Genomic DNA, 27,708 nt, shown 5'->3' on the forward strand with positions numbered 1-27,708 from the left:
CACAGCAACTGGTGACGCTGAGAGGCCCCGAGCCCAGGGTTTGCAGCAGTTTTATACATTCTTTGGAGAAGGCAGGGACTTCACATACATCATAGCAAATCATCACACACCGCGGGAAAATCAAATAACAACTCTAAAACATGATTAGCACATTCACTGGCGGGAACAAGTTGGGTAGGGGTGATTGGTCAGTACAAAAGGGGTATTCATTTGAACTGATTGGTTTAAGCCAAGAGGGGTGTTCCTGCTGAACTACATGGTTTCCCAACTTGTTATCAACCACCATAAACTACTGGGAGGGTCATCTGGCATCCCAGGTATTTCCCTGTCTCATGCTGATTGGTGGCTGCTAGGGGGCTGCTATGGATCCCCACTAGCCTGACTGAGTTGGGGACACCTGGCGCAGCAGATCTCTCCTGTTATTTGTAGATAAACAACTCAGCAGGGTGGGTATGTGCCTAGGAGTGCTCTGTGGGTCTTTCCAAGGACAAAGGTCATGTCCCTTCCTTGGACAGGCTTTGCTCTGAGGTAGGGGCTGGTTTTTCACTAGGAAAGGGGCCAAATCATAAAAGATGATTGGCTCTTCACAGGTTTGTTTCAGGGGGAGGCTAAGAACATGCCTGATAAGAAACATGGGTAGATGAGCAAATGTAAATTCCTTTTCTCCCGCCCCTCCCATCTCTCCAACTATGTGCACTGGTGAAATATGGCCAGCCACAAGTGCCCTCTTCATATGTAAGCCACTCATCATAAGACAGTTGCATGAAACACAAAATCCCTGTTGTCTTTCTACCCTACGAGTCGGTAGGGTGTTGTGGGGAGCCCACCAGCCTCATGTCAGGAGGCTGGGGTCTGGTCCTGGGGTTTGTAACTGATTGACTGTGGCACTGAGTTTTCTTTTTTTTTCTTTTCTTTTTTTTTTTTTTTTTAAAGATTGAACCCAGGGTGCTTAATCACTAAGCCACATCCCCAGTACTTTATATATTTTATTTAGAGTCTTGCTGAGTTGCTCAGGGCCTCGCTAAGTTGCTGAGGCTGGCTTTGAACTCTCAATCCTCCTGCCTCAGCCTCCCCAGCTGCTGGGATTACAAGTGTGCCATATAGCACTGGCTAGCAGAAGCCTTTCTAGATGAAATCATATATGGAAGTTCAGTATATAAAACAGGTACAAATATTGCTGCTCAGGATGAAACTGGGGTAGAGGCACAGAGCAGATGCCCTCGGCACCTGCTTTCCCCCTTGTGGCATCTCTTGAGGGCCTCCATGAATAATAGTGCTTCTCTACATGGGACTGGAGGACTTCCTAGGTCTGAATCACCCTACCTGTAGACTCGTGGTTCCTTTCCCAGACTTGAATAAAGATTTCTGGATCTGGGACTCAGGATTGTGTGTTTAAAAAGCACAGGTATGGGGGCTGGGGATGTGGCTCAAGCAGTAGCGCGCTCGCCTGGCATGCGTGCGGCCCAGGTTCGAGCCTCAGCACCACATACCAACAAAGATGTTGTGTCCGCCGAGAACTAAAAAAAAATTAATATTAAAAATTAAAAAAAAAAAAGCACAGGTACATTGAAGTTTGAGTACCAGTAGGCTAGATATTACAAGGTCTTTCTCAGCCCTTAAATACTGATTCTGTGATCCTCTTCAGCGTTGTCATATGGTGAGGAGCCAAAGAAGGGAAGCCAATGACTACAGAAAAGAAAGATTTAACATAAAATGGGAGGTTGGACTTATAAAGGTAGATATGACGATAATGTGATTAGGATGTGGTAGAAGAGGAACATCAGATAGAAGACAGTAAGTCACATAATGGGTTAGGGACAGAAGATGAAATTCAACCGTAGGAGCTTTCAGCAGTGAGGCTTTTGTATTCCAGATGGAAGAAAGTGTAGCAAAAAGCATTGGGAGACAAGTCAGAGCAGGAGGCTACCAGAGTTAATGGCCTGACCCAATACTCTCACAAATCCTGTGCTCTTCTCTATTATCTAGCACATGGTGTCCAAATAGTCCTCTTATATCTCATGTACTTTTCAGTCTTTATTGAGTGCTTATGGTATCCCAGACATTGTGTTAAGTGCTAGAAATTCAGGCAAACCCAAACAGACTTGATTATGCAATCTTGGGGCTTAGTGTCCAGTGGTGGTGGTGTAGGTTTAATAAAATAGCCATTCTAGGTAGAGTATGATTAAAATCCAAGGCAAATGCAGCAAAGGAAAAGAATATGGTTCTAAAGAAAGGTTTGTGGGGTGGCAGGGTGAGAGATAGGCAGCGTGTGGTGAGGTGAGGCAGAATAGGAAAGGGTTCTTTGAAGAGGCAGTAAATTTTGAGCTGAGAACTTAGTGATGACTAGAAGTTAACTTGGCAGAGATGATGAAGAAGGGAACAATGAGATGGGAAGAATTCCAGACAGAGGGCACAGTATATCACAAAGGCCCTGGGGAAGGGTGGAGAATGCTTATTATGAGGGACGGAGTGGTCGCAGCCCAGCGAGGAAGTCCAAGAGAAGAGCAGAGTGAGATGGGGCTGGGAAAACAATGAGAGGTCAGATCCTGCAAGACCTTGAAGACCACATTCAGAGTTCGAGTCTTTCCCCTAACAACAAAAGGGAATACATGGAAAATTCTGTCTTTGAAAAATCTTGTTCTGCTTCATTGGGAGAAACCAATGGAGAGAGGTCAGGGTAGTTGTGGGGAGGAGAAGGCTTGTCTGTCTATTCTTATTATTCATGTGAACTACTTGAGACTGAGAGAATCTATTTCTATTACCACCAGCATGCAGTCGATCCTCAATATTATATGTTGAGAAAGCAAAATGCATTTAAGTAAGTTAAATATTTCATTTTCAAGGCAAAAGCAGAATACCGCCCCCCCTTCTGCCCTGTAATTAATATAAGGACAAGGGGAGGTGTCCATATACTGCACTTTTAATGTGCATCATTGCTATAATTGCCACTTGAATATATACGAGGTCCTTGAATACCAAACCCATTTTTAATCCTAGTATTCTGTGTTACTAGGAGTCATTTGGTATGCCATGCCTTAACACGCATGGGACAATATCTGAAATTTAAAGCAAGGAAGAGAGTTATGTTCTCCACCTCACCTAATGAGCTTCATTTCTGAAACAGCAGAGTGTAGGACAGTGCCTGAAGCAGGCTTACTGTTTCATTGATAGCTTCCCTCACGTTGTAGCACATTAGACAGACAAAACTGTGGGAATCTGGGCAGCTCTAGACACTGAGGGCAGAGCAGGGCTTGCTGGGGTCTGCAGCAGACCTTTCCCTCCCAGCAGCACTTTCTGAATTTCCTGGCTGACAAATGGCGTTCACCCCTTGCCTCATCTGGTTACCTTGCCCCTCTCCAGGCATTTGTGCTCAGATGTGCTTTCCCCTTCACACTGCTAAATTTAAGGCTTCGTTTTCAAATTAAATGTTCATCTGGCTGGCTGCCTGCAAAATCACATGTGGAGCGCTGAGAGACTCAGGCAGGGGATGGTGCCCTTGCTTCTGGAAGAGTGGGTCTGGAAAACATATGAACTGTAAATAGTTTTAAAATGTAAAAAAAAAAAAAAGAAAAAGAAAAAGTAAAGTTTTCTGCCAAAAGTGCAGAGCTGAAGCTTTTTCCTTCTAGACTCAGTTATTAAGTGTCTGTTGGAAATTACCGGCCCCTATCATACAATCTGTTTACTGTCTCTATCATCCAAGGAGGGCTGTCCAGACTTAGCCCCCTGAGGACTCAGCTCTGCAAACCCTTGCTTCATCAGAAATTGGTTTTGGGGTCACAGTACCATGAGTTAAATTGCTAGGTACATGACTTTAAAGGAATTCTGTCTTTATCCCTATAATATTTCCTTCTGAATCTTGGATGAAACTAATAGGTTGATATTTTTAAAAATATGAGAGCCCTAATTTTCCAGTAAAAATAAGACAAATTAAAAAAATAAGAAAAGGGACACAGCTTCCTTCATTTGCACACCATCAAATAACTAATGAACTATAATAAATAACACTATTTCTCAGCAAATGTCTTATTTTCTTTGTTGGACTCCCCCCCCGCGCTTTTTTTTTTTTTTTACCTGATCCTTCATTATGGAAAGGAGTAAATAGGAGTTTCAAAAATATCTATATTTTTTGCCTCTGACTCAGTTTTTCGTGGCACAAGATGCTGTTATGGGGAATTTATTCTCCTCCTTCTCCTCCTTTTCCTCTCCCTTCTCCTCTCTCCCCTCCTACTCTCTGTTTCCTCTTTTTCTTTCTCTCTATTCTAAATTTTGTCCTTGTGCTGTATCTCTTTTCTCACTTTTCTTTCAAGGATGAAGAAGAAATAACAGTGGAATGTGATATGAATAGTGTTACGCAAACAATATTTAACATGACCCTATTAAATAGAGAACATTTTAGAGAACTGGATATCTAAAAATGTAGTGACTAGAGTTTTTACAAGCAAATATGCAAAGGCTGTAGCATAAATATTTATAATTCCATGCAGATTTGTTGATATTGAATTTCAAACCTGTAACCAATGTCAAACTAGTATAAATTCTACTGAGAGGTATCTGATTATTGGCCACCATCCCTGGCATGAAATCTCCTAATTAGCCAAGTTGAAAATAAAAGTTCCCCTAGTGCTGTTATAATTAGAAAAGAAATTCGGGAGGGAGACGATAACTCATAATAAATTTAGACATATTTTAACAGACTATAATAAGGCCATAAGGCCTGGAAACCCCCTGATAACTAGAAAGCAGAAAAGGCTTGGGAGAGTGGGAGGCTGTCCTGTTATTGCTATGAAGCAGAAAAACTGCGTCACAGAGCTGGATGGAGCACAAATGTAGAGTGTTTTCCAGAAAGTAACTAAAAGGGCAACTTTCTGGTGGAAAAATTTCATCTTCCTAATAGAGAAAACCAGAGTTGACTTGTATATACATGCACACACATAAATACATAGAGATCGATCGATCGATCGATCGATCTATCATCTATCTATCTATCTATCTAATCTCTACTTAGATCCAGGGGTAGAAAAACAAAACAAACAAAAACCAATTCAACATAATTGGCATTTGAGTAATATCAGTGTGAGTAATGAGAAATGAAGGGATTTATTAGAAGGCCTATATCATTCCTCTTAACTTGAAATATAGAAATGGAACCTCCATTTGATATACCAGCCCTTGGCTCAGGACTTAGAGAGTTGTGGTCAGTGGGACACAAGGTACCAAAAGCCAATGTTACTCAGATTTGCTAGATCTGGGACAAATAGATTGATGCGGGCACTCTAGTCCATGCCCTAGTTTATGGCAGGGCACAGTGTTGTAGTTTCTGGCTACACCCTATTTTTTTGGCTTAGATTAGAAAAACTGATTACAATCAACAGTGCAACCAGCCTAGTTGAAGACATTTGAGTGATTGTTCCAGAACTATTAAGACCAGACTTATGATGGCTGCTCTGAACCAAAGAGAAATGTTTACATCCATCTTAGTTCTACAAATATTAAGTACTATTTATGGATTGAAGATGATTGACATATCATCTATGGTTTTCTCACATTTTGTAGAGGAGAGAGAGAGAACAAGTGATAGTTATAACCTAATGTACATGATGGTGGAGGTATTCATATGGACTATCCATGGAAGTACTAAAGGGGAGATACTTAGTCTAGTTAGGGATTCATAGAAGGCTTTCTAGAGGAAGTAAGCTTTATAACTAAAATTAATCAATGAAAATAAAAACTCTAGAAAAGTAAAAAATCTACTCTGTAAAGTATTTTTCATTTTGTTAATTTGTTCTTACAAATATGTATATATGCAAAAGTCCATGCAAAATATACAATTTTGTATTCCACTTTTTTCTTTTGACATGGTAAATCACATATGGTCTAAAAAAATTCCTTGATAACATATTTTTAAGGAATGTATAATAGATGTGCTGTAATTGATGATTCCTCTACTGTTGGATAATTGTTTCTAGTTTTTTGTTTTCCTAAATAACTCTTAGAGGAACATCTTTTGAATATGAACTTTATGTGCACCTCCAATTATTTCTTTATAACCATATTTCTACAGAATTTAGAAACAAATAGGTATTGAAGTTTTACATATCATTAAATTGCTTTCCAGGACATTTCTGCCTGGACATTTATCCTTGTATCTAAACAAATGAAAGTGTTTTTCTCATGACACCTTCACAATTTTAAGTATTATATTTTAAAAACTCTAGGTCAATCTGGTGAGTAGGAATAGGTGCATTGTTTAAAAATTTTGTTGCTTTCTAGTTAACTATGTTTTACCAAATATTTATTAACTACATTTATTATTTGTCTTTTCTGTGACTCATCTATTTATATTCATAGTCTATTATTGGCCTATAGTATTACTCCACATGCTGAGAATCTATTTTAAGTTTTGTTTTCCAATAAATTCTCCAGTAGAAAACAATGACATCCTTATGTTGTATATGGAGATATTGCCTTGGGGTCTTGACTGGCATAGTGATATTTCTCTAGGCAGGACTGGGCTCTGCTGAGACATTCACATTCCTGCCACTTTACTTTCCATGAAGCAGTCCAAATGAATTTATATTCCTGTTAAAATTCTTTGGTAGCTTCCCTACGTGTCCTTTATGATCAAAATAACCTATTTCAGTATAGCTTCTAGCTCATCTTTTGAACATCATCCTTAATCACACCAAATGACTTGCTTTTGAAAACCTGCAGTGTGTTCTTTTCCTTCTCCCTCTTTTATCCATTAGGACTCAGCTTCTGTGTTACCATCTCTGGAAATTCCTTCAGTCTCTACTTTGGGCAAGTAAAACAATCAGTACTCTTTCTGTGTTCCCACAGCATGTTACAAATGTCATCAGGGCACAATGAAACACAGCATTTTAGAAGTTAGCCACTTTTAGGTTCTCTCTTTTGACTGCCAGTCACTTCAGGGCAGAGTCCATATTGGATTTATCACCTTTCTTGAAATATAGTGAGTGCTTAAATTCAGCAGACTCCACCTATCCTTTCAGTCAGCAATATGCATTCATGACAGATCACAGTGAAGAAATTAGAAATTTAAAGGCATGAAGGAAGAAGTAAGCTTTCTTGTAGGACATACTCTTTAAGTACAGCAAAGAAAATAAAATAGAATAGAGAATGATAGGATGGGAGGTGTAGGGAGATGATTTTAAATAGGGTTCCCAAAAAGTCCTCTTGAAGAGGTGATATTTGAATGGGAGCTGGACATGCCAAGATCATGGGTAACAGGAACAGCAAGTATAAAAGTCCCAAGGTGGAAAAGAACTGGACAGTATGATTTCCACAATGACTGAAGTATTATTATTATTTTTTTATTGGTTGTTCACAACATTACAAAGCTCTTGACATATCATATTTCATACATTAGATTGAAGTGGGTTATGAACCCTCAATTTTACTCTAAATGCAGATTGCAGAATCACATCGGTTACACATCCACAATTTTACATAATGCCCTATTAGTATTTGTTGTATTCTGCTACCTTTCCTATCCCCTACCATCCCCCCTCCCCTCCACTCCCATCTTCTCTCTCTACCCCATCTACCGTAATTCATTTCTCTCCTTGTTTATTTTCCCATTCCCCTCACAACCTCTTATATGTAATTTTGTATAGCAATGAGGGCCTCCCTTCATTTCCATGCAATTTCCCTTTTCTCTCCCTTTCCCTCCCATCTCATGTCTCTGTTTAATGTTAATCTTTTCTTCCTGCTCTTCCTCCCTGCTCTGTTCATAGTTGCTCTCATTATATCAAAGAAGACATTTGGTATTTGTTTTTTAGGGATTGGCTAGCTTCACTAAGCATAATCTGCTCTAGTGCCATCCATTTCCCTGAAAATTCTATGATTTTGTCATTTTTTATTGCTGCATAGTACTCCATTGTGTATAGATGCCACACTTTTTTTTATCCATTCATCTATTGAAGGGCATCTGGGTTGGTTCCACAGTCTAGCTATTGTGAATTGTGCTGCTATGAACATCGATGTGGCAGTATCCACGTAGCATGCTCTTTTAAGGTCTTCAGGGAATAGTCCGAGAAGGGCAATAGCAGGGTCAAATGGTGGTTCCATTCCCATCTTTCCCAGGAATCTCCAAACTGCTTTCCAAATTGGCCGCACCAATTTGCAGTCCCACCAGTAATGTACAAGTGTACCCTTTTCTCCACATCCTCGCCAGCACTTGTTGTTGTTTGATTTCATAGTGGCTGCCAATCTTACTGGAGTGAGATGGTATCTTAGGGTGGTTTTGATTTGCATTTCTCTGACTGCTAGAGATGGTGAGCATTTTTTCATGTACTTGTTGATTGATTGTATATCCTCCTCTGAGAGGTGTCTGTTCAGGTCCTTGGCCCATTTGTTGATTGGGTTATTTGTTATCTTATTGTCTAATTTTTTGAGTTCTTTGTATACTCTGGATATTAGGGCTCTATCTGAAGTGTGAGGAGTAAAAATTTGTTCCCAGGATGTAGGCTCCCTATTTACCTCTCTTATTGTTTCTCTTGCTGAGAAAAAACTTTTTAGTTTAAGTAAGTCCCATTTGTTGATTCTTGTTATTAACTCTTGTGCTATGGGTGTCCTATTAAGGAATTTGGAGCACGACCCCACAATATGTAGATCAGAGCCAACTTTTTCTTCTATCAGACGCAGAGTCTCTGATTTGATATCAAGCTCCTTGATCCATTTTGAGTTAACTTTTGTGCATGGCGAGAGAAAGGGATTCAGTTTCATTTTGTTGCATATGGATTTCCAGTTTTCCCAACACCATTTGTTGAAGATGCTATCCTCCCTCCATTGCATGCTTTTAGCCCCTTTATCAAATATAAGATAGTTGTAACTTTGTGGATTAGTCTCTGTGTCCTCTATTCTATACCATTGGCCCACCCACCTGTTTTGGTACCAGTACCATGCTGTTTTTGTCAGTATTGCTCTGTAATATAGTTTGAAATCTGGTATCGCTATACCGCCTGATTCACACTTCCTGCTTAGAATTGCTTTTGCTATTCTGGGTCTTTTATTTTTCCATATGAATTTCATGATTGCTTTATCTATTTCTACAAGAAATGCTGTTGGGATTTTGATTGGCATTGCATTAAACCTATAGAGAACTTTTGGTAATATCGCCATTTTGATAATGTTAGTTCTGCCTATCCATGAACAGGGTATATTTTTCCATCTTCTAAGATCTTCTTCTACTTCTCTCTTTAGGGTTCTGTAGTTTTCATTGTATAAATCTTTCACCTCTTTGTTAGGTTGATTCCCAAGTATTTTATTTTTTTTGAGGATATTGTGAATGGAGTGTTTTTCCTCATTTCCATTTCAGAAGTTTTGTCGCTGATATACAGAAATGCCTTTGATTTATGCGTGTTGATTTTATATCCTGCCACTTTGCTGAATTCATTTATTAGTTCTAGTAGTTTCTTTGTAGACCCTTTTGGGTCTTCTATGTATAGAATCATGTCATCTGCAAATAGTGATAATTTAAGTTCTTCTTTTTCTATTTTAATGCCTTTAATTTCTTTCGTCTGTCTAATTGCTCTGGCCAGTGTTTCGAGAACTATATTGAATAGAAGTGGTGATAGAGGGCATCCCTGTCTTGTTCCAGGTTTTAGAGGGAATGCCTTTAACTTTTGTCCATTCAGAATGATGCTAGCCTGAGGCTTAGCATAGATAGCTTTTACAATGTCAAGGTAAGTTCCTGTTATCCCTAGTTTTTCTAATGTTTTGAACATAAAGGGATGCTGTACTTTGTCGAATGCTTTCTCTGCGTCTATCGAGATGATCATATGGTTCCTATTTTTAAGTCTATTGATGTGGTGAATAACATTTATTGATTTCCGTATATTGAACCAGCCTTGCATCCCAGGGATGAATCCTACTTGATCATGGTGCACAATTTTTTTGATGTGTTTTTGTATTCGATTCGCCAGAATTTTATTGAGGATTTTTGCATCTAGGTTCATTAGAGATATTGGTCTGTAGTTTTCTTTCTTTGAGGTGTCTTTGTCTGGTTTTGGAATCAGGGTGATGTTGGCCTCATAGAATGAATTTGGAAGAGCTCCCTCTTTTTCTATTTCCTGAAATAACTTGAAAAGTATTGGTATTAATTCTTCTTTAAAGGTTTTGTAAAACTCCGCTGTATACCCATCCGGTCCTGGGCTTTTCTTGGTTGGTAGTCTTTTGATGGCTTCTTCAATTTCATCCATTGATATTGGTCTGCTCAAATTGTGTGTATCCTCCTGACTCAGTCTGGGCAAATCATATGACTTAAGAAATTTATCGATGTCTTCACTATCTTCTATTTTATTGGAATATAGGTTTTCAAAATAATTTCTAATTGTCTTCTGTATTTCTGTAGCATCTGTTGTGATATTGCCTTTTTCATCCCGTATGTTAGTAATTTGAATTCTCTCTCTTCTTCTCTTTGTTAGCATGGCTAAATGTCTCTTGATCTTATTTATTTTTTCGAAGAACCAACTTTTAGTTTTGTTAATTTTTTCAATAGTTTCTTTTGTTTCAATTTCATTGATTTCAGCGCTGATTTTAATTATTTCTTGCCTTCTGCTACATTTGCTGTTGTTTTGCTCTTCCTTTTCTAGGGCTTTGAGATGAAGTGTGAGCTCATTTATTTCTTGGTTTTTTCTTTTTTTGAGGAATGACCACCAGGCGATGAATTTCCCTCTTAAAACTGCTTTCATTGTGTCCCATAGATTCCGATATGTTGTGTCTGTATTTTCATTTATCTCTAAGAATTTTTTGATTTCCTCCTTTATGTCTTCTGTAACCCATTGATCATTCAGTAACATATTGTTCATTTTCCATATGATGTACGATTTTTCCTTCCTTCTTTTATCATTGATTTCCAGTTTCATTCCATTATGATCAGATAAAATGCATGGTATTATCTCCACCCCTTTATATTTACTGAGGGTTGCCCTATGGCATAATATATGGTCTATTTTTGAGAAGGATCCATGTGCTGCTGAGAAAAAAGTATATCCATTTGATGATGGTTGATATATTCTATATATGTCAGTTAAGTCTAGGTTATTGATTGTGGTATTGAGTTCTATAGTTTCTTTATTCAACTTTTGTTTGGAGGATCTGTCCAATGGTGAGAGAGGTGTGTTAAAGTCACCCATAATTATTGTGTTGTGGTCTATTTGATTCTTGAACTTGAGGAGAATTTGTTTTATGAATGTTGCAGCACCATTATTTGGTGCATAAATATTGATAATTGTTATGTCTTGTTGGTGAATGGTTCCTTTTAACAGTATATAATGTCCTTCTTTATCCCTTTTGATTAAGTTAGTCTTGATGTCGATTTTATTCGATATAAGGATGGCCACCCCTGCTTGCTTACGAGGACCGTGTGCGTGGTATATTTTTTCCCATCCTTTCACCTTCAGCCTGTGTATGTCTTTTCCAATCAGATGTGTCTCCTGGAGGCAGCATATTGTTGGATTTGTTTTTTTAATCCATGATACCAGCCTATGTCGCTTTATTGGAGAGTTTAAGCCATTAACATTCAGAGTTACTATTGATATATAGTTTGTACTTCCATCCATGTTTGATTATTTATCCTTTTTAAAAAAAATTTAGTTTGTTTCTCCATGATTATCTTTCCCCTCGCCCTCTGTCTTTACCGAGGCACTTCCCACTGATGGTTTTGGTTACTGTTTTTCATTTCTTCTTCGTGTAGTGTTTTGCTCAAAATGCTTTGCAATGCTGGTTTTCTGGCTGCAAATTCTTTTAACTTTTGTTTATCATGAAAGATTTTTATTTCGTTGTCATACCTGAAGCTTAATTTTGCTGGATACAGAATTCTTGGTTGGCATCCATTGACTTTCAGTGTTTGAAATACATTGTTCCATGACCTTCTTGCTTTCAGCGTCTGTGATGAAAAATCCGTTGTTAACCTTATTGTTTTACCCCTGAATGTAGTCTGTCTCCTTTCTCTTGTAGCTTTTAATATTTTCTCTTTGTTCTGTATATTGGATATCTTCATAACGACTGGAGTATTATAATAAAGAGAATTCCAAAGAATGGGGAAAAACTCAGTTCTTGTAGGTCCTGATAGAGAATTCCAGTTTTATGTTAAATGTAATAAAAAGCCATTGGAGGGTTTCAGGCAGGAAAATGATATGAATAACAAAAAATATTTCTCTGTCTGATACGTAGAGATTGGACAGTAGAGGGAGGCAAGGGCAGAATGACGATGACAAATTTTGTTTCCTACTGTCGGCCCAGGGACACAATAATGCCATGGAAATGGGTGATAAGGGTGGAGGACATAAGAAGAAGTAGTATGGTGTGTGTGTGTGTGTGTCTATGTATCTACATCGTTATCATCATCTATCATGGATTTTCAAATACAAATAGAACAGTAGAAATAGAATGGAACTTTTATTTATATTTTACCTTACAGCAGCCACTATTGACTGTTTTTGTGTCTATTCCAAATTTTTTATTTTCTAGGGTTTTTGAGAAGCAAACTCTGGATGTTGTTATCATGCTATCAGTAAATACTTTTATTTATCTTGAGCATAAGAACTTAAAATATACTTAGCCATAATACTGTATGCTCAGCAAAATAGCAGTACTTTTATAATATCATCCATTACCCACATGGATATCTGTGAATCAGGAGTTCATAGTTCTTGAATGAAGTTCCAAGATGGGGATTACTAGGGATGGTTCCTGCTATTGTGGTAGTTGTCTGCCTGGACTGGGATACCATAGCTCCATTAAGATATTAGTCATTGTGTTGAGGAAACCTAACTTCTTCCACTAGCCCCCACCTCCTAAAGGTTCCTCATCTTTCAGTAGTGCCACAGGCTGGTGACAAAGCCTTCAACTCATCGGCCTTTGATGGACACAGCCAACTGTAGAGGAGTGACTAATGAAGTAAAAAGGACACCATGTGAATGTATCATTCTGGATTTAAAGTAGAGTGTTTGAAGAAAGAGGAAGCAGCTCACCATGACAAATAAAGAAAAACTGAGAAATGATTATTGGATATAACCAGAGAGGTTATAGCTGGGTAGGTGGAGATGAGTCCTGATTAGAGAAAGTATGGGCAGCAGTTAAAGGTAAAAAGCTCTTCTGAAGATTTGAAGTATAAATCAGAATGTACCATCTTTATAATGAGGTGCTTCATAATAATAAAAAAAAATCACCATACATTTTACAGTTTAAAACTGCTTTTATAAATTTATCTTATCTGAAACTCACAAATGTCATGACAGATATTTAAGTGTTAGGTGGTGTTTTGCCATTTTTAAAAATAATTTTAGTTATAGTTGGACATAATGACTTTATTTTACTTATTTATTTATTTATTTATTTTTAAAGAGAGAGTGAGAGAGAGAGAGAAGGAGAGAGAGAGAGAGAGAGAGAGAGAGAGAGAGAGAGAGAGAGAGAGAAAATTTTTTAATATTTATTTTTTAGTTATTGGTAGGCACAACATCTTTGTTTGTATGTGGTGCTGAGGATCGAACCCGGGCCGCACGTATGCCAGGCGAGCGCTACCGCTTAAGCCACATCCCCAGCCCCAGACTTATTTATTTTTTGATGTGATGCTAAGAATTGAACCCAGTGCTTCACACATGCTAGGCAAGCACTCTACCACTGAGCCACAACCCCAGCCCGGTGTTATGCCATTCTATTTATTTATTTTTAAAATATTTATTTTTTAGTTATAGGTGGACACAATATCTTTATTTTATTTTTATGTGGTGCTGAGGATTGAACCCAATGCCTCACACATGGCAGGAGAGTGCTCTACCTCTGAGCCACAACCCCAGCCCCTGGTGTTATGCCACTTTAAAGACCTCAGTCTAACAGACTTTCTGAGAGCTTGACAAGATTCTTATAGTTTAGGAAGATATTCAAATTTTGGTCAAACTCTTGTCCAAAGTCACATGACTGGTTGATGGTAAAGCTTGGACTCAAGTTTATGTTTTCTAATTCTACAACTTCTTCTGCTATGTCACATCATTTCCTTCATTAGCAGGAGGCCAATCCATAAGAGTATAATACTTTTTAAAAGTTCAGTTCCAACTGCTGGTTCATTCTGAACAGAATTTTGTTTATTAAATTATCAAGATTATTCCTGAAAAAGTCAGTCATAGTATAAAAATTTTCTAGTTTTTGTTTAAACAATCCAGTAAGATTTGTCATTCATGAATTTAAAACAGTCCTTGAACTTTATATCTCCTCATAATGAAGGTGCTGAGGATATAAAACTGATGGTCCAGTGGAAGGAAGTATTCTAGTAATTGTGAGCAATAAGATTTATCCTGGTGCTGAGAGAAATATGAATGACATAATGGTTGAAGCCTCAGAGAGCAGAGATATTTTATACATGACCTGATTGAAGACTGTTGGCATGGTATTAAGTCATGCTTCTGAGAAGACAAGTCTAAAGGGATCAGAGTAATAAAGTCCAGGCATATAGTTTTCTGATGAGCTCACTGTATATGGGGACAAAGCTTGGAATATCTTAAGGCATGAAACTTAATATATCCTTCATATTAGACAATCTCTATGGTCTATCCATTTTCTCACTGGGCTTTTGATGACAGCTATATGGCAAAAAATTTAATACTGAGGTCATTCTCCTGAAATACAGGTATTTTTCCTTGTTGAATGGAAGAATAGTCACATGCTCCAGGTATCAGGAGACAAAGATGATTTAATTGAGGTTATTTAAGAGCCAGATTTACATTTTCCCATGAGTTTCTAGGTTTTTGATAAACACAACTGCATCTAGTTCCACTTGTAGCCCTAACACTCCGCACAGTGTCTAGCTCAGAGTGCTCATGTTGTGCAGGTTAGTCTTGAACTCATTAGCGAAGGGTGACAAATTACATGCCAGTGGGTGATCAACTAGTTCAGAATTCTACCTACAAGCTATTCTGTTTTTGAGGAGCTCAAGAGGATAAACATTACAACTTATTTTAAAGTGAAGTTTTAAGTTTGTGAGAAAGTGTTTAGGACTTAGTGTGACTGAAAATACAGCAAGTAATTAAGATCATAATCTTCCAGAGATTCCCTTAGTTGTATTTGGGGCTGAAAAAATCAGGTATACTGATTTCAGAAATATTAAGTTCTCTGACCAGAGCAAACCAAATCATACCATTGGGAGACACTTGCACATTGTCTCTATTGGTATGGATCTTATTTTCACTTGGTACTTTAAGCAGTCAATGTTCTTTCTGTTAACCTGCCCCTCCATAGGAAAAATCATTGAGACCATTAATAGAGGCAATGGAAAAACATAATCTAGGCTTTTAATCCTGGAACTAAGACCCTCAGATTTTCTTCTCCTCCTTTGAGAACTACTTTTGTGGTGAGTTATATTTTTTTCCACAAAAAGAAAAGTTATTCTTTATTGAACTTTGTAAGAGAAAATTCTCAGATTTCTCAAAATAAAGTGTGGTCACTTGGATGCAGAGAATGGTTCATCTAACCAGGCCAAGGTGGTTGCTGATAATTTTTTTCATCAAAATATGTTCTTTCTCCCATAGAGAAATAGATTTTTGCCACAGACATTCTTCTTATGCTATTTGGGGAGTCAGTGGTAATTTTTAGAATATTTTAATGGACAGAAATGTTTTCTTTTTTTCATTTTAATTTGTTATATATGACAACAGAATGCATTATAATTCATATTACACATCTAGAGCACAATTTTTCATATCTCTGATTGTACACAAAGTAGAGTCACATCCTTTGTGTCTTCATACACGTGCTTAGGGTAATGATGACCATTCCAAACTTATTTACTAACTGTTGGAGTGGGAGATGAGTTTACAGATTTTTCCCCTCAAACTTTTATAATTAGACAGTGAGAAGCTGCTCACACTGACTTTATGAAATTGAAAGTGGAACTAGAGAAAGTTAAATAGATTAGAATTTAAAAAGGAGCACTGGGCTGGGGTTGTGGCTCAGTGGCGGAGCACTTGCCTCGCATGTGTGGGGCACTGGGTTCGGTCCTCAGCACCACACACACACACAAAAATAAATAAAATAAAGATATTGTGTCCATCTACAACTAAAAAATATTTTAAAAAGGAGTATTATAATAATTACATGAACACGTCTATAGCAAATTTGGGGAGTGGGCTCTCAGTTTGTGGTGGATTCTCTGCAGTGCCAGCACATCCCCTTCAGGACTTACAGGATACCTTTCCCCAGCCACCAGGAGGTGTCATCTGTTAGCTATCTATGAATGGAATCCTTCTAAGACTTTACAGAAAAGAGCGAGGGTCTTAAGAGAGCGATTAGGGGAAAGATTTAGTCTGCACAACATCCAGCAGGTTTATTGTTCACGTAAAACTTAATAAGTGTATCAATCATTTTATTTTCAAAGTATGGAGGCTAAATTGTGTGTGTGTTTCAGCATCCAAATAATGCACAATAGGGTTGATTTAAATTACATATAAATTTATATAAGTAAGGCAGGACATCTACAAGATTCATTACTTTTTCCTCAATAAATGGTTAAATTAAATTATTCATGCTGTAGGACTGTATCTTTCATCATCACCCACTCTTTTCCCTGGCAGAATTGGTGAGAGACCATCTTCAGCAGCTGACTACAGACCTCCCTGTGTGATTTTTGCCTCAGCTTAAGCATTTTGCTAAGGAGAAGGGAGGAAAAGGAGGGGAACATCTGCATTGTTCAAAATAAATAGATTCCAAAGATATGAGCATTATGTTCATTCTCAACGTAATGAGATCCTGTTCACCATTGTGCTGTTAGGGGATTAGGGCCAAGCTGTGTGTTTCCCTCTGCTGCAGCTCTGACAGCACTGGGATTGAAAAGAACCAGAAACACTGCTGCCCACTGAGCACTGGTGTCAGGGGACCATGACTGCAAGCTGTCTTTGGACTGGCTGGTTTTAAACACTGGGAGTGTGCACCATTGCCCTGATCAAATCACTTCAGCTCCTCAGGGTCTATCCTCTTGCTAAACAGACAGCACATAATGACCATAGAAAATAAAGTAAAAAAGAACAATAAATATGGATTCATGAAGAGCCTGGGCTTTGTAACCAGATAGACTTAGGTTCCAGTCCCAGTCCTGCCATTTACATGTGACCTTAAAGTTTTCATTTCTTTTTTTCTCTCCCAAATTGGCCTTTAAAATGCCAGTTTGTGTCATGCCCCAAAGTTGAACAGCACAAAAGAGTATACAGTCGAAATGAACTCTTACTTGTCTCCCAGTTCCCCTCTTCATTTCCTTTCTCTAGTGGCAACCACTCAACAGTTTCTTGTGTGTCTTTTAAGAACTTTTCTGTGCCTGCAAAAACACATATATGTGTAAGTATATCCTTGTTCCAAAACACAAATTTCTTATCCACACATATTTCTTTTTTACTTAATAATGTATGTTAGAGTATATTTCATATTAGCACATATAAACCATTTTATTCTTCTTGTGCCTGCATTGTATCCCAGTGAGTACAGGAGCCATGATGGAATAAGTGTTCTTTGGTACTTCTGTCTAATTTTAATTGGCTTCTAATCAGTTGCTATAAATAATGCTACAATAAACATCTTGAACATTCATATTGAAGCATCTGTACTGTTGGTTCAGGTGGACTATCTGTATTGAGGTGGGTGGGAATTTCAATTCTTTTTTACAGATATTGCAAAATAAGGTAAACATCTCAAATTCTCTGAACCTTGTATCTCGCTCTATAAAATGAGAGTAAAAACATTACTAACTCATAGGGTTGTTGTGAGGTTTAAATGAGTTAAGAATCATAAATAGTCTCAGTGGGTATAGCAAATTTAAATGTAACACTCCAGTGAAAATCAAAATAAACAATGATAGTGTTTTAATATAAGTATATCCCAAATATTACACAGGACACAATTAGACTAAAAAAATAATTGGTTGTTTATCTGAAATTCAAATTTGATGACATTTCATTTATTTTTTATTGGCAACTCTTACACGAAGGGATCAGTACAGTCCCTAGAATGTAATAAGCACTAAATAAATGTTGGCGGCTATAATTCTTATTAGACTTTCAGGAAAATGCTACTATTCAACAAATGATTTTGGAACTATTGATTTTATATTCTTTAATTTGTTTATCATTCATTCAATAAGTATTTATTTAGTGGCTGTCATGACCTAGGCATTATTCTAAATCCTAAGGATACAGAGGTGAACAAAATAAAGTCCTTATGGGCAGGAAGTGTTTTCATGTTTTATATGGCGTATGCTGGAGACTATAGAAGAAACCAAGGCTGGTGTAAGTGGACTGATTGATTAATTGGTGAAGGTCAACTCTATTCTCTCTATAGTACCCCAGCACTTCTTCTGAAGCTTTTAAAAAGTCTATTTTTTTTTTTTCAGGAATTCAAGTGTCTAATGGGAAATTAGGAGTATTAGAGTATGGAAAAGATGACAGACACCTTAACGAGCCTGTCAAAGGTCCCCTCTTGAGTACCTTAAGCTTCAGCAATGGGCTTGGTATCTTGGTCAAAGTAAACCGTTGATTTGTAGCCTTGGGAGCCAACACTTCAGTGACATAGAGCACGGTTAGTGCCATCTCAGTGACATAGAGCATGGTTAGTGCCATCTCACTCTCAGACTTATATTTTCTCCAAGAGGTTTTCACCTAAGCCTAGCAGCTAATAGTGTACTGTGTATCATCAGGAAAAAGCAGGTTTAATTTATTTATCAAAATTATTAGGTGAAGTTGCTATCTCTCATCTCCTTTTCTTAGAACTCAGAGTGGGTACATAAAAAGTTTTTTTCCCCCCTTAAAGTAGTTCTTGTTGTCATTCTGTGGCACTTGAACTCTTTATTTTTATGGTGCCTTTAGGATGTAAATTATATGAACTATTTTCTTAAATTTTGGCTTATGTATCAATTGGCTTGTGAGTTTGCTAAGGTAAAGGCTGTCTTGCTACCCTATTTTTAAGAAATCTGGTTCTGAAAATTGATCCACATTTTAAAATCTTGGAATTTCAGTGTGATCAAATACATGAACTTGTTTGCAGGATATTCACAGATGGCAATTCATCTACACAAGCACGAGGGTTTTCACTGACAAAGGTAAAAGCCAAGTTCAAAGATACTGAGTCCTTGGGGCCAAGTGTCATCTTCACAGCCCATGAGGCCATTGTGTGTCCTTCTCCAGAGCTATGATGCAAGAATGCTTCAAACAGCAGCCTAGCAAACAGCTGCAACACACATGGGGAACCAGGGAGTGTCTGTTTTTATTGTTTTGGGGTAATGACGAAACCCAATCACCATACAACTTAAAATCTTAAAAGTCCAGAAATATTTTGAAAATGAGCTTTAAAGAAAATCTTCCTGCATGTCCCTTTAATTCTGCTGGGATGTCTTTGATCTTGTATTGTCCATGGTGGTGATAGTGGGATTCAAAATATAGACAATTTAAATTGATTTGCAGGTCTTTATTAGTTTCCGCTTCTTTAGTAAATTTGGATATTTTGGTAGTTATGACCCTTCATGCTCATTAAATACATCTCTCAGTTCCTAGTTAGGTGCAGTTAATATGTCTGGTAAGGAAGAATAGGAAATGATATTTTAAAAAAATTCACACCTGTAGTTGTATTATACACATTTATTCTTCTATAGATACATATCCAAATAAGGGATTAACTAAGAAATCTCACACGACTTATGATTTACCAATATCTCCAGGCCTCTTTTCCCAAAATTTGAGCTACATTTTTAGAGTGTTATTTTCTCTTCCTTAAAATAATATATTTTATATTTCTTATCTTACTCTGCTTTCAATTTCTGGTAACTTTGTCAAGTCACAGATGACTTTCTAGCATAATCTTACTCTGTGAGGGTTATGCTGTCTTCTTGTCAGGGCTCTGTTCACAAATCTGACAAATGTCTGCTTGTTCATGGTGTAGGTTATTGATTGTCCAGAGCTGTCAGTTGGACAACTCTGGACTCTGGATCAACATCTAGGGAATACCACTTGCTGTTTCCTGTGCAGTCCTTCCCGAACTTATAGCATGAAAATAGGAAGAATAAGAGTTTGGAAATGGAACTTAGTATTATCTCAGCTTCCTGAAACAGATGCACTTTCAATAGAGACTCCAGGGCAATTCAGTAGCAGTGTAATTTCTATAAATGACACGATATCCTTCTCCATCCATTCATGTCTACTATTTCTGATAGGCAGTCCCCTGAGAAACGTTCCAAAGGAGGTATCCCTGGGAGAAGTAAACCAACGCATAATCCATACCTGTAAAGATAAATAAAGTGAGCTTTACAAAGCTTCCCAAGTTCCCCCATTGTCATCGAGCTAGATAAAGTGCAGAGAAGCATGGCACTGGAGAAATGATTGAATTCTGGCTACAGATGAAAATGCTGCAATTGAAAATTTTCCAGAACAACATGTACTTGGATCTGTATTAAAGAAAAATTCTTTGAGTGTTTAAGCCAAATGACCCAGCAGGGTTGATAGTGTGAGGCATATTTCACAGTTGTATAAATATTTAAAATGGTTTTCCAGCCTATAAAGCAAGTAAATGAGGTTTTTTTTAAAAAAAAAAAAAACCCAAAGTACACAATGAAAGTAAACTGCCCACTTTAACTTACAGGGAAATCCTATCCTACGCAGCCCGGCTTTCCCTTCTAAGAGGGAACCTCTGAGGAAGAAGTGTGATGAGGGCCCCCAGCTTGGAAAACAAGGCGGGTTTACCTTTCAGGGAGTTTGAGAAGGGATGATAGCATTATGGCTTCCTGCCACAGGTGGCCTGTTTCCAGTCTCTCTGGCTTTGGGTAGCTCCAACTAACTTGTCACCAGGGGCCAGATCTGATGGACACAATTGCTTTTCATCATAAACCCTTTGAACTTGGTGCAGGGTGGGCTTGGGACTCTGCTATATAGATAGACTATCTATATCAAAGAAAGCTGTGCAGCATCTCAGCTGTGTCGTTCTGGGTCCTGGTTCATTGGTCCAAGGCATCCTTCGGCCAGAGTGCTGGGCAGCGTCTATAGGTGGTCTCTCTTGGTCTTCCAGTCTTCTTCTTTCATCCATTTTGGTCCTTTCCAAATTTTTATTCTTTTTCCCTTTTACTTGTATTTTTACTATTGCCCAGGACTACTCTCTCTTACCACTGTCTTCCCATCTCTTTTTGCCTCTAGTTAAATAGACTTCAGAGACAATTGCAATGATATTTCTGTATTTATTAATAGGGAATTTGAAAAGAATGTTAATGATTGGGTTTGTTGAAAGTTCATAGCTATTGTATAAATCTGTCATCATGAGGTGGTGAAAAGAGTACTCAGCCATGAGTTAGGCATTTTGAATTTTGCCAAGGGGTATCATTAACTCACTTCGTATCCTTGGGCAAATCACTTAACCTCTCTGAGCCTTTATTCCCATATTAAAGAACATTGTTATGAGAGGCCCTTTTGAATTTAACATCCTAGGAAAACTTATTTTCTTCCTCCCATTACATGTTACTGTACTGTGAATACATTCCCTTGATTATACTTTTGATTCTTCTCCATTCTTGGAAAAAATTAATTTTATTTTTGTTCTTAGACTGCAGAATGAAAAATGGATGAATGTCAAAGTGGGAGACATCGTTAAATTAGAAAATAACCAATTTGTTGCTGTGAGTATTCAATATTAATTGAAGACTGTATGAAAATAGCATATAGATAGAAATAATTATATTTAGTAAATCCATACTAATATAGGGTAATTAAGGAGTGAATACCAGTATTGTAACAGTACAAAGTCTCAATTATAGACTCTTTAAAATATATTAATTTATTACTTTCAGTAACGTGGTCAGATAAGGCTGAGTAATTATCACCTTGTGTACTTCCTTTGTGATATTTTACATTGATAGATACAAGAGATTTTTAAATCAGGATGTCAATAAATTTATGTAAATAAAACATGTTAAAGTACTTATGAGTATCTTAGAAACAATTTGTTTTCAAGTATTTTCAATGCTATTCCTTAATATTATGATTAATATTGTTAATTTGTGGTATATTTGAAAACAACAATCTAGAGAAAAAGAAAAAATGTATGCTCAGTTTTGAATAATCAGAAAATGTTTATTGATTGTGCTGACTTAATAAAATATTAATGAGGCCTCCATTTGCATATCAAATGCACTATCTATTCTCAAGCTATGTTGGATATTAAAATTTCCTTAATAAAATTCAGTTCAATCTCCAAAAATATATGCAACTAACTATAGTTCAAATTAAATTTAGAGTGACAAAAGTTACCCAGTTTAGAGACTAAAAATTCTAATTATTATAGGGTTCATGTCAAATGTATATATATTAATCTATGTCTCTATGTCTCTATATAGTATGTTACTTATGAAAATTTTTGTGTTGACTGCAATTTTGTGAATCAAATTGTATTCTTCATTAAATTTGAGACATTTTATGACAGGGAAAAATATGATCCCAAGATCTATTTACAAGAACAATAACCCAGTTAAGAGTTCTAAACATGCACTTTCTGAAACAGTCTTCTTTCATGAATGCTCCATCTGCATTTCCTGACTTGTGTGGAAGAGCCCAGGCTAGGAACTACCCAGTGGACAGGTCAGGCACAGAAGAGTTCACCATCGAAATGGAGGAACACTTATGTCGCTGGTGACTTCAGAAAATAACTGAGAACCAAAAATAAGCAAAAAGGTGTCAGGGCAGCTAAAACAGAGGTCTCAAAGTCCACACACTGTGGCTTGGGCTCCTCATATGTAGGGCAGTCTGCCAGGTTCTCATTCACAATCTATTTACTTTTATTTTAGACAAATTAAATTACTTGTTTGACCCTTTTTCCAGATCATTAAAAATTAGGAACACTAGGTTGTGGGATTGAGGCCGATGGTAACTGAATACGGAACTGAGAGCTGAATCTTTGCTCTGTTCCTTCAGTGAGAGCAAATACTTCATCTTTTTTGCCTTTGTTTTCCCCATGTGGCCAAATTAGGGTGCCAGACCACTGTAAGGTCTCAAATATCCCTTCTAACCTTTACCTGCTGTGATTGTGTAAACTGAGATTACACCAAAGAATTCTTGTTTGTCTGGTCTCTGACATCTAATGTCATGTTGGATTAGAGGGGGCATTTAGTAAATGTTGATTGAATGAATAGATGTCAATCTATGTAAGAAAGAAGACAGAAAAAAAAATGAAAAGTGGATACAAATTTTCAAAATTCAGGGTGTTCTATATTAATGGGATACAAATAAAAATGTCTAGAATGTCTAGATGCCCTTATTAAACAAAGGTTACCTGCATTCAGAATATATTGTTTAAAAGAAAGGGCCCCATGTAACTCATTTTAGTTTTACTCTCATGAAAATGATTGCAGTGAAAGAGTTTTTGGTGCTTCTAGTGAATAACCTTTTTTTTTTTTTTTTTGACTTGTGTATGTGAAATTCTAAGATGCAGGCATTCAGGTTTTTTTTTTTTTTTTTTTTTTTTTTTGCAACCGTTTATTCCCAGTGGTTCTCGAGGAAATACAGTATACATTAAAATACGCCACACGTTTAACTTTCATTTTACATGGAGTTGAATATTTCAGGGGCAATGCTAGGTATGTTTCTGCTTCAGGTATTCAATAAAAATAATGGACTTTAAGAGCCCCATTTCTGCTTTGAAAGGAAGAATATTAGTTTGGATTCACTTGTTCACTAATTTTATACCCTAGCATGTTTACTTATCAGATTCTTAGGGGTGAGTCCAGAAAAAGCAGGAATCAAGTCAGTGTTTCAAATCTAATTCCATAGGACCTCATGGCCAGCATTCTGCCTCCAACTTGCCTTCTATCTTTGATATTCTAATTTCTCTTTCCTTTGGCCTTTGTTTTTAACTTAGTTATATTTTCTATGTTATAGCATATATTCTTACTTACTATTGCAGTACCTTCAATGAAGTGAGACACAGAAGTGCAAATATCAGATACAAGGAAATCAGTTCTATGGGTGCATCATTAACATTGGTTTAAAAAGAAATGATTACAAATTCCCATAAAGTTAGTGATCCATGTGGCTCAGTGCTATCCAATATAACTTTTTGTAATAAAATAATTGCTGTATAATTGTTTTGTCAAATGCCATATTCAGTATCTTTGTGTGGCAAGTGAATAGTAGAAATGCAGGTAGTGCAACTGAGGACTGAGTTTTGCATTGTGTTTAGATTTAATAGCTGCATGTGACTTGTAGCTACCATATTGGATAATGTAGATAAGGCCTTTTATTGTGATTATATGAATTGAGAGTGCTTAGACTCCTCCCATTGTTATTTGGAGGGACCATACTGAACTCAAAAACTTGTAAGTGTCCTGCACCCTGCTTATCCTTCCCCTTGCCCAGGAATGATTTCTCTGGTGGATTTGGGGGCAGGGAGTGGTGTGCTTGATGGGAACTTCCTTCCTTCCCTTTCTTTTTGCACTCTTTCTGTGTATAGAGGATACATTCTGCCCTTCTCTTCCATGCCACCAATATACAGGAACAGATCCTCTTGGAGGGGGTTCATGACCCTTAAATTTTTGTTTGAAAACCAAGGCATTCTTCAGTTGTAGGAATTAAAAATTTTTTACTTTTCAGAAGCTAGATCTTGAAAGATTAATTTGACCTAAACTTTAGACCAGACCAGGGGTGGTGTGTTAATTAGCTCCTCATCTCTATGACCTAAATACCTGACAAGACTAACTTGGAAGAAAAGTTTATTTTGGCTCATGGTTTCAGAGGTCTGTGTTCATCCTGGTCAGCTGACTCCATTGTTCTGGGCCCAAGATGAGGCCGAACATCTTGGTTGGAAGGGCATGCCAAAGGGAAGCTGCTCAGCTTATAACAGCCAGGAAGCAGAGACAGAGATTGAGGTGCCAATGACAAGATATAAACCCCAAAGGCACATCCTCATTGACTTACTTCTTCCAGCCACACCCCACCTGCCTACAGTTACCACTCAGTACAGCAAGTGAATAAGTACATTAAGCGAATGAGTCCACTGATTAAGCTACAACTCTCATAATCTAATCATGTCACCTCTGAACATTACCGCATTGTCTCCTGAGGTTTTTGGAGGACATCTCATATTCAAACCATAGCAGGTAGGCTTTTGCTCTCTCATCTAGTCCCTTTTAGCACCTTTATTGGATGTACTTCTAGAGAAGCTATTTTTGTGGTCTAATTGACTTCCTTGTTATTTTAATTCATATAGCTTCAAGTCAGTTATTCTTTCAATCTAATTTCGATAAATAAATCCTCTTTATAGGTGTAACTCTATAAATACCTTATACTTATGCTAGTATGAAGTAGGGAATTTTCAGGGAATAAATATTTTTTAAAAATATGTACTGAAGAAGCAGCTTCTTGCTAAAGTATAAAGGTAAACACTATTTTCTGTTTAACAAAAGTAAATGGTGAGTGTTGTTTCCCCACAACTATTTGTGGGGAAGAAATATGGGCAAGGATGTTTTCTGACCAGAGGAAGAGCCTGAATAAATGAATAAATGCTCTTCTGGCCATCATTATTATTTCCTCTCTTGTTCTTTTTTATTGCTGTTGTTTTTGTATTCTCAAATTAGTTGAATTATAAAGACTAAAACAAGGAGGTATCCAGTACATATTAGTAGTTATTCAACATGTGCTTACTAGGTCTGAAATTTAAAGTATTACCTGTAATCTTAGATACTTTCATTTTCATGATTTAATTCTAATTTTTGACAATATGCATAAGTCATTTAAATTTTGTTTTTTATTTGTAGACTAAAAATAATGTTGTAGGATGAAGATGAAGAACTGTGTAAAAATTAAAAGGAGATTTAAGTGTGGTATTTGAATTAATTTTACAAATTTATCTTTCCATCAGTTTTTGAAATTGCTATTCCAACATTCTTGCACAATTGTAGTTTTAGATTTTTAATACCAACAAAGCAAAACATACATGAGTTGTATTGCAGTGATTTAGTAGCCCACCAGGGGAAAAAGTATTCGTTTTTGGATCAGAAGTTCTGAATTCTGGTTCCATATCTGTAATTTAAGGTCTTAGTGTCCATAAATCTGATGTCAAGAAAGCCTATGGGCGCTATGTGAATTAATTTAAATCACCTGGTGTGTATGCAGGAGTTCATTCCTTCTTTGCTGCTGGCCAGATCTGACCTCCCCATGCATACCATGGGAACAACGTTACCCACTCACACGGTGTTAAAGATTTGAATAAAATGACCTAATTATGAGGGGGTGTTTTGTAATTCTTAAAGTATTATATAACTTTATATAACTTGTATAACTTAAAGTATTATATAACTTTAAGATGTTATTATTTCTTGAGGTTTTGCTTCCTTTATTCTTTAATTTCACAAATGTTATTTATACCTAATAAATTTCTGAAGACAATGTCTTTGGCTTTGAGGGCTCAAAGATGTTCAGTGGATTCTTTTCAAGTTTTCTATGATGGGAATATTCATTTCAGGTTTCCATGAGGCAATTGCTTGGCTTTCTGTTGCCTGTGAAAGCCAGGGAAGGGGCTGCTGAGTTAGAAAACACTGTTTCATGGGAAACAGAACTGAGTCTCCCCTGACAGGGAATGGGAAAAAGGTACCAAAAATTGATAGAAGAAAGTAAAAAAAAAAAAATAGGAGTAGATGGGAGGTGGTTCTGGTTAGAATTGTCAACTTTTTCTGCCTGGCCTATTTTTGCATTCGGATAATCATGCTTTCCCTTTTCTGTTCCTTACTCCTGCTACTACCTCTGCCTGGGGGATTCTGCTTTACAGTGCTTCTAGAATCTTCCATGATGCCCTTTCTTAACTACCAACACAGTGTTCTTTCTCATTTGAACTCTTCCCATAGTTCTTTGTTAGTATGACCCTGAGAACACTTACCATGTTCTATCTTCACTATACTATGAAATCCTTCAAGCAAAGAAGTTTTAATTCATTTCAGTATGTGCTTCAGTCTGCCTGGATTCAAATTCTGGCTCTCCCACTTCCTACCTAAATAGCTTCAGACAAGTTACTGAACCTCTCTGGGTCTCACTTTACTCATTTGTAAAGTAGGGATAACAACAAGACCTACACTATAGGACTTCCATAGAGTTAGATCAAGTATTACATATAAAGCCCTCAGGGAAGTGAGAGAAACAGAAAATCCTCACTAAATATTGGCTATTGGTGTCATAGATACTACCACTGGATCACAAGTTTCAGGATCAACCACAAACCCAGTCTCTTGAGATTTACTGGAAGGGTCATCTTGATGTGAGACTTGTAGAGTTGGGGGCTGGTGGACCCCCAAGGCTACTCATGTTGCTCCAGCTCCTGGTCCAGCACCTCTGACAAATTTGTGATCAGACACTGACATGGCTGTTACTGCAATTCTCTTGCTCTTTTCTTTTTGGAATTATTTCTGATGGACTAGAAGGTGGGAGAAAGATGGCATGCTGTTAAGTGTGTGACCACTCATCCTGCCAGATGCCCCCGCCACTTGTGCTTTCATCCTTTTCAATGACAATGGATTAAAAATACCATGAAGGGAGAGCTTCACAAAAGGGACCACCAAGGCTCAGCTATGGGGAAGGGAGAATGGAGGATGAATGAGGGGAGGCAGGCCAGAAATCAGGGAGTGGGAACCAAGAAGTTTGAAAGAATATTTAAAAAGAGAAAGAAAGAAAGAAAGAAAAGAAAAGAAAGAGA

General features: G+C 37.2%; 1 protein-coding gene across 1 annotated transcript in view; it reads left to right on the top strand.

Moving 5' to 3' along the window:
- The window catches only part of ATP8B4 (ATPase phospholipid transporting 8B4 (putative)), a 253,104-nt gene that overhangs the window by 96,810 nt on the left and 128,586 nt on the right, over window positions 1–27,708 (top strand). The window contains exon 7 of the mRNA XM_081291345.1: window positions 21,580–21,652. Coding sequence (XP_081147471.1) covers window positions 21,580–21,652 — 73 coding nt within the window. The remainder of the gene's footprint in view (window positions 1–21,579; window positions 21,653–27,708) is intronic.

The sequence above is a fragment of the Spermophilus citellus genome (genome assembly GCF_964194105.1).
Source record: "Spermophilus citellus genome assembly, chromosome: 4".
Classification (NCBI taxonomy): Eukaryota; Metazoa; Chordata; class Mammalia; order Rodentia; family Sciuridae; genus Spermophilus; species Spermophilus citellus.